Source organism: Crocodylus porosus, unplaced genomic scaffold, assembly GCF_001723895.1.
Source record: "Crocodylus porosus isolate Cpor-Errol unplaced genomic scaffold, CroPor_comp1, whole genome shotgun sequence".
Classification (NCBI taxonomy): domain Eukaryota; kingdom Metazoa; phylum Chordata; order Crocodylia; family Crocodylidae; genus Crocodylus; species Crocodylus porosus.
Genome location: NW_017728912.1, coordinates 34,248,335 through 34,256,954, shown reverse-complemented (window position 1 = coordinate 34,256,954; position 8,620 = coordinate 34,248,335). Strand labels below are relative to the sequence as shown.

Below are 8,620 nucleotides of genomic sequence, written 5' to 3'. Positions count from 1 at the left end.
TTATTTATTTAAAATATTTGTATCCTGCTTTTCTGCTTGCACGAAGCATCCAAAGTGGCTTAGGTGTAACAATTTTTTAAGTGATAATAGACAAATAGTTAACTATTTCAACCCAGCTGAGCAAGCTTAGTCCCCTGACTATACTTCCCTTTGGCTCTGCAGTCCCAGGGCAACTGAGCAGGAAGCTGAGCAGCAGAGTGTTCTTTCTAGTAGGCAGCAGGGAAGCAAGCTCCCTACCTCTTCTCCTTCTCCTTCTGATGGAGGAGGCCAGACTAGGATAGGCAAAAATAAAAATCTTTTCCCCCTTTTGTTGCAGGAACTTGGTAGCTCAAGTGAAATAGCAGATTTGCAAAAAATGAAAATGAAAACATTGAGCTGCCAGGTCTAGGGGAAGAAGAAGCAGGTCCTCACTTTCAAGATTACCGTCACCAAATAGATACACAATCCACCATAAGTAGCTGTTCAAGATAATCAAGTTTTTTTATCAAGCTTTGCGGGCAAAATGTCAAAAGAAGATCAAGAAAAGGCAGATGAGACATTAGGTCGAGCTATATTTGCAAGTGGTAAACCTCTTCCCATAACTGAAAATCAATACTGGAAGGAACATTACAAACTAATTCACCCATCATAAGTTACCATCACGTTATCACTTATCACATTCTCTCAGAGTATGACAGAGTTCAAACAATGGTTAGTCAAAGGACTGATGTCAGATGGATGGATGGATATACAAGGAAATCCTTTATTGAACATTATGTTACCTAGCCTGACTCCCTGCCACAGACAGGAATGAATGCTGGTTTCACAAGACCCCAGACAGGTGATCATCTAGCCTCTTTTCGAATTTACCCAAGGTTGGGGCAAGGACCACTTCCCTAGGAAGCTGGTTCCAGATTCTGGCCACCCTAAGTGTAAAATACTGCTTTCTGATCTCTAACCTAAACCTATCCTCCAACAGCTTATTAGCATTGTTCCTCATCACCCCAGGTAGTGCTGGGGAGAAAAGGGCTCTTCCTATTTGCTGATGATTTCCCCTGATGAGTTTGTAGGCAGCTACCAGGTGCCCCCTCAGCCTCCTCTTGCTGAGGCTGAACAGGTTCAGGTCCCTCGGTCTCTCCTCATAGGGCCTGTCCTGCTGCCCTCTCACCAAGCAAGTGGCCCTCCTCTGAACCCTCTCCAGGCTGGCCACATCCTTTTTAAAGTGCGATGCCCAGTACTGGACACAGTACTCAAATGGCAGCCTGACCAATGTCGCATAGAGGGGGAGTATCACCTCTCTGGACTAGCTTGAGATGCATCTTTGGATGCATGACAAGGTATGGCTGGCCTTGCTGGCTGCAGTCTGGCATTGGCAGCTCATATTCATCTTGGAATCAGTAATGACTCCAACATCCCTTTCTGCCTCTGTGCTTTCAAGAGGGGAACTCCCTAGCCTGTATGTATGCTGTGGATTCCTTCTCCCAAGGTGCAGCACCCTACATTTGTCTACATTGAACCCCATCCTATTCTTATCTGCCCACTTTTATAGTCTGTCTAAATCTAGTTGCAGCCTCTCTCTCCCTTCAAGTGTTCCCACCTTGCCCCACATCTTAGTGTCATCAGTAAACTTGGACGGTGTGCTTTCAACCCCCTCATCCAAGTCGCTGATGAAGATGTTAAACAGTGCGGGCCCAAGGACTGAGCCCTGGGGGACCCCACTGCTCACATCTCGCCAGGTTGACTATGACCCTTCCACCACTACTCTCTGGGTGCACCCCAATCAGCCAGTTTTTTACCCATCTAACTGTGTAGGCATCAATGCCACAGTCGCTTAATTTATTAATTAGAATGGGGTCAGAGACAGTATCAAAGGCCTTCTTAAACTCTAGAAAGACTACATTCACAGTGACACCATCATCCAGGGATTTAGTTACCTGGTCATAAAGGCAAAGGCAATCAGGTTGGTCAGGCAGGATCTGCCTTTGATGAACCCCGTGCTGGTTGCCCCTGAGCATGATCTCCCCTGCTGGCCCTCCACAGATATGCTCTTCAGGTCCATCCTGACCCTAGCTACTATGAAACTATGAAACCCCTGAACCAAACACCTGAACCTGAAACACCTGAACCTGAAAGCAATTGCTACCAAATCTTCTTGTCATACAGGTGAATACACAGCCAAATTACTAAGTGAAGAGATTGAAAATGCAGGTCCCTCCAGGGTACAAGCCCTTGTGACTGATAATGTGAGTAACATGAAAGCTGCATGGCAAATGTTAAAGCCAAAGTATACTAATTTAATAGTTTTTTGTAGGGCTGTGCAAAAGTTCAACAGCCATTTCATTTCAACACTGTTTCAACTGATTTCGAAGTCGAAACAGCAAAACTGAAATAAAAAAGGCCATCGAAACAGCCTCAAAACAAAACAAAGTTCATCGAAACGTTTTGACCATAGTGCTAGTTGTGGGAAGTCAGTCCAGCTGGACTGACTCTCCATCCCCAGTGAAACATCGAAACAGCCTTTCTGTTTCGATGGAACGGAACAGAACAGCTGTTTCAAATTGAAATTAAATTTGAAATGGAACGCTGTTCCGTCGAAATGGAACAGTGACATTTCACACAGCCCTAGTATTTGGCTGTCTTGCTCGTGAGCTGAATTTCTGGCAAAGGACATAGTAAGTGTGAATACAATGAAGACAATAATGGTAAACTGCAAAGTGATTGTGAAAGCATTCAACAATCATCATGTTGCTAATCAGACTTAGAAGGAATTACAGAAAGAGAAGCATGGGAAGGAAAGTGCATTTATTGCCAGTAAAAACTAAATGGGGCTCAGCTACAAAGTGATTACATAGTTTGCTGTGCGCAAAGAACTATTTGCAGTGTGCTTCGATAGATGACGCAGTATCCCAGATTATTCCCACGAACATTTGGAAGCGGATTCTCGACAATGATGTGTTCTGGGTTCGAGTTCAAGAAACATTCTATTTGCTACTAGTTTCAGTGGCTATCAAGAAACTTGAGGGAGATGCACCAAGCCTTTCAACATTCCAGAGACATTCAGACAACTGAATGAAAATCTGATTGAGCTTATGCCTTCTTCACCTCTATCCAAAAAAGTAGTAGTAGTAAAACAAATGTTTACTAAGAGATCTGAGTTTTGCTCTCATCCAGTTCATCTGGCAGCAAACCTTTTGGATCCTCAACACAGAGGACAACATTTATCAGAAGATGAAATATCTACTGCTCTCAATATAATTATGGAAGTAGCTAAGAATGTCCCCAACACTGACTAAGTAGCCATGATGACAAACATTGCCAAGTACCAAACAAAAGAAAAACTTTGGAGCAAAGACATCATTTGGTGGGCAGCAGAGCATATATCTCCACTCCCATGGTGGAAGGGATACTGTAACACCCGACTGTTGTCCAGGATTGCGCTAAGGATCCTACGCATCCCACCAACAGCAGCTTCCTGTGAAAAGAACTGGAAGGCTTTCAGCTAAATCAAGGAAAAAAAAGAGGAACAGACTAACAAATGAACGCAACGTTAAGCTTGTTTCTATTCCTCAAAATCACTTCTTCTCAATTAGCAAATAAGATGCAGTGTGATGATAATTTGCCCTTGCCCACAGATTTTGTTAAAACCATCCTTCAGCAAAAGAGAATGTGGGTCAAGTAGTTCTGAATCAGATTTGACTCAATCCGATTCTGAACTGGCACTAATAAATAGTGCAAGTGATTCTACAGATAGTGACAGTTAAACTGGAGCTGCCTCAATGACCTCAGTGGAAGAGTGTTAAACTGCTGAAGTAGATGAGAGGACAACCACGATATATCATATACAGTTCTTTAGATGTGTTAAAATTAGCATCAACAGTTGTCAGTGCCTTCAGTTTTTTGTCTTAAATTTAAACAAACAACGTATTTACTTCAGAGTTTATTGGTTTTGTACCCCCCCCAACAGGGGTGCACGTATAGATGCAGAGACGTCTACTACGGAACTAATTAGGCAGCTCCACAGTAAACATTTTGTGTAGACATAGCCCTAGAAATATAAATGGCAGCAACTCCAATTGCTCCAGAATCTTTCCTATCAGGTGCTGAACTAATCATAGAAAACCACAGCTCTGTCTCTTCCAGATGAACTAGAACAATTACAATTATGAACTTGAGACTTACCATGCAGAAGCTAACTAGTCCAACACAAAGCACTACATCTACTTGATCATGCCCATTGTGATAGTAGCCCATCTTAAACCCATTCAATCTGGCAGTAATTCCACGATTGCTGAAAAGCTCTCAATGGGCTAGGACCATTGACAACATGTATGTGTTGACACTGGAGGGACACAACTCTATGCTGCTGTGACCACTGCCACTGCTGCCAGGCACTGGCTCTGACAGGACTGCAGTCCCACACCCTGCAGTCAGCACAGAAATCAAACTGCCACTGCTGCCCCCACTGCTGCCAGGCCCTGGCTCCAGCTGGGCTGGAACCCCATGCCCCACACTGCACTGCCAGTGCAGAAATCTGAAGGGAACATCCCCCAATGCATCACCAATGGCCAAGACCAATCTGTTCTGAAAAGAGCTTCTCCCTCCAACAGACTGACCTCTGCAGCCATAGTTAGTTGGAGCTGCAGTAGCTGATGGAAGCCAAGCTTAAACTCCAGGGGGCGGCTGGAGGCTGAGTGTTTCTGACACTGACCCAGGACATGGAAAAACCTGACAGTGAAGGACTGGGATAAACCCTAGACTTGCCACATTTCTAATACAATGAAAGATTGACCTGTTTTTACAAGAAATCCTAAAATAAACATAAGTACACGAATACCAGAAGCTCCCTGGGATACAAACAAATCAAAAACAGCAAAATCTGAAAAGATAATGGGCACAATACTTTTGCATTGAAAGATTTTTTTTTTTCCAAATTGGACATATGACACATGCACATAACAATGAAGGACGTAATAAATTAGCGCAGAAAGGCAGAGTGCTCATTAGTGCACTGGACTGAAATCCATGAGACAAAATGTGGTAGGAGAACGTAAAGGAAAGCAATTTGATATTTCAATAGTGAAAAGATTACAACATGATCACTGATCTACTCTTACCAAATATGAGCAGCAGGAGCACATAAGGCCTTGTTAACATCAGGAGGCTCACACTTAAGCCACTGTCTCCCTTAGAAACACAAGAGTTTATAGAGGTGCTCCAGGAGTGGAGGGTGGGTGGCACTTTAATTAGAGCAGTTCTGACAGCCACTCAAATTAAAGCACCCAGAGCATCACGTGCATCAGTGTCCCTGCACTGAAAAATGACTTAGGGGCATTTTTAACTAACGTTTGTTGAACAAGCTTTCATTAAAGTGTCCCCACAGCCGTTCTTCAGCACAGGGATGGCAATACATGCGACACTGGAGTGCAGTAATTACCACATTCCAGCATACTCGATTAATTAAGTCTGCTCTGACACACTGTAATTACAGTGCATTGGAGCAGCCTCTCTGCACCTGTATAGGCACCCACCCATTCTCCATTCAAAACACTTTGAAGAAAGAGAATGAGCCTGCAGGGCTCTTGCAATTAACTTCTAATCATTACAGAAGACCACAAGCCTTATGTTCAAAGATGTAGGCAAGTCAGAAACCGAATTCCTAGTGAAAGTTCTTTGTACTAGAAGACTTGCATAGTTTCATAGTCAGTAGGGTCAGAAGGGACCGGAGCAGATCATCAAGTCTGACCCCCTCCCACAGCCAGGAAAGAATTCTGGGGTCAAATGACCCCGACTAGGTGATTGTCTAGCCTCCTTTTGAAGACCCCCAGGGTAGAAGCGAGCATCACTTCCCTTGGAAGTTGGTTCCAGATCCTAGCCGCCCTGACTGTGAAGTAGTTCTTACGGATGTCTAATCTAAACCTACTCTTAGTCAACTTGTGGCCGTTATTCCTAGTTACTTCCAGTAGTGCTCGGGGGAACACGGACTCTACTGTTCCCCACTGGTCCACCCTGGCCAGTTTGTAGACAGCCACCAGATCCCCTCTCAGCCTTCTCTTATGGAGGCTAAACAGGTTCAGGTCCCATAGCCTCTCCTCATATACCCTGCTGCTCCCTGACCATGTGAGTGGCCCTCCTTCTGGAGCCTCTCCATGTTGTCCACATCCCTCCCAAAGTGCGACGCCCAGAACTAGACCCAATGCTCCAACTGCAGCCTGACCAGTGTCACACAGAGCGGGAGGATCACCTCCTTGGACCTGCTCGTGATGCATCTGAGGATGCATGACAAGGTGCGGTGAGCCTTCCTGACCACATCCTCACATTGGAAGCCCATGTTCATCTTGGAATCAGTAATGACTCCAAGATCCTTCTCTGCCTCTGTGCTGGCAAAAAGGCTGGGGAACTCCCTATAGGTATGCTGCTGGTTATTTCTCCCTAGGTGCAGTACCCTGCACTTGAGAATAGGATGGGATTAATACTGACATCTGCCCACCCCTGTAACCCATCCAGATCTAATTGTAGCCTGTCCCTCCCTTCTAGCGTGCCCACCTCTCCCCACATCTTAGTGTCACCCACAAATTTGAACAAGGTGCTTTTCACCTCCTTATCCAAGTCACTGATGAAGATGTTGAACAGTGCAGGCCCGAGGACTGAGCCCTGGGGGACCGCAATGCCCACGTACCTCCAGGTCAAAAATGACCCATCTATCAGCATTCTCTGGGTGCAGCCCTCCAGCCAATTTGCGACCCATCTGACTATGTAGGCATCAACACCACAGTTACCTAATTTTTTTTAAATGAGAATAGGAAGGCCTTCAACACTGTCTCTCACCCCAAAGTCCAGAAAGACTACGTCAACTGCGACACCTACATCACGACACTTTTGCCTGATCTAAATCCAAAATTGTACTAACGTGATATGATTTCTGTCAGTGCAACGCTGAATACAGACATGCTATCAGTTTAAACTGGTTTACATAGGCTTAGCTGGCATAAGTGAAATTGATTTAAATTGGTGCATTAAACTGATAAGAGACACTGCACCTCAAAGTAAGATAACCTGATTTAAATTAAACTGGTGTCACTTCATTATTTATCAGCAGCAGTATCAGCAACATGATGTCACGGTTCAGACAGACCTGTCTGCTGACATGAGTTCTATTCCCAGTTGTGCCACTGACCCACTACATCAGGTCTCCATGCCTCATTTTCTCCATCTGACAAATGGGGATGAGGATATTTTTCCTGCATAAATACACAGGCTTAATCATTAATACTAGCAGTTTGCATTTACTGTTAAGACAGATGTCAATAAATAATACTTTATAAAACTAACAGAGTAGAAAGTAAGTATTAATTATCTCTTACATCTCCATTCAAAAAACAAACAGGTAGACTGGGAGAAAGATAAAGAAATAATTCTTAGGGATTGTAGCAATACTTGGCTTTATAACATTTTAAAAGCATGTTGAAAAGGAAAATAAATGGTCACCAACTATATTTTCATCGGTACTTGACTATCTATAATGTTTAAAACATTTTGAAATAAGATTTAGGAACTATACTTAAAAATATCTAGTATTTGGCTCTCATTCACCCCTTTAAAAAAAATCATCTGGCCTGATAAGGGATAAAGTGTTTCTTCATAAGAAACTCTGACAGAATCAAGACTAATGCATCTGTAAGCAGAGCCCATGTAAGAAGTCACCAGGACCATACCACACACATTATAAGGCAGCAAATACTAAAAGCCTTATTTATGCGCTTCCTACCTCCTCACCACATATTGATTGATGTTTGGGAGTGGTCCTTCAAGCACAGTCAGTTGATTACAGTTATTAAAAACTACTGATCTTTAACTCTTTTCACTGCTCAGTCTCAAACCTCTCCTTCCCAGGCCTGACAGGTATGGAGTCCTTTCCCCCCTCAAGCAGTGCCCCCTGAGTGGAGGTGTTTCAAAGAGGCCGGCTGACCTCCACACGACTGACACCTCATTTTACATCGCTCAGTGCAGCTTCTGGGGCACGTCCTCCAGCATGAACACCACGTCCCCCAGAGGCTAGGGGTGCACGGGGAGCCCGGTCGGATCATGGTGGTGGCAAGGAGGGAGCTCCTGCAGGCGGCCACAGTGCTGGAGGAGGGGAGGAGGATGGCGAGTGGTGACCGCCTGCAGGTACAAAGGCAGCGTCAGCGGCGCTTTTCGCAGGGGGTGCGTGTGCACCCGTATCCTCCAGGTCTCATCTCCGCTGCCGGACTGCAGCACCCCCTCGCCCCCCGGCAGCGGCGCTCCCGCTGCTCTGCGAGGGGCGCGCTACTGCGGCTGTGCTCGCACTGAGCAGGCCTGGCAGACAGTCCCGACCCGCATCCTCGTGCGGCCTCCTCCTCCCCGCCCCGCCCCGCCCCTCGCTAGGCAGAGGGCCGCCGGGTTGTGGGCAGCCCGGGCCGGGGATCTCACCTGCTCCACCTTATCGTCCACCACCCTCTGGAAGACGCGCGCCGCCAGCAGAGCGATGCTGGCGATGAGCAGGGACACGGACAGGCCGCCCACGCCGGACAGGCAGAGGGTCCTCATTGCGGGCGCAGCGCCGGGCAGGAGCAGGCGGACCCGCCGCCCAGCTTCTTCTGCGGCCGGCGCGGGGCTCGGCGGC

At 46.0% G+C, this 8,620-nt stretch overlaps 1 protein-coding gene across 1 annotated transcript in view; it reads right to left on the bottom strand.

The window, feature by feature from the left end:
* The window catches only part of SCARB2 (scavenger receptor class B member 2), a 34,961-nt gene extending 26,347 nt beyond the window's left edge, over positions 1-8,614 (bottom strand). The window contains exon 1 of the mRNA XM_019534251.1: positions 8,428-8,614. Coding sequence (XP_019389796.1) covers positions 8,428-8,544 — 117 coding nt within the window. The 5' untranslated portion in view covers positions 8,545-8,614. The remainder of the gene's footprint in view (positions 1-8,427) is intronic.
* Between the last annotated feature and the right edge of the window lie 6 nt (positions 8,615-8,620).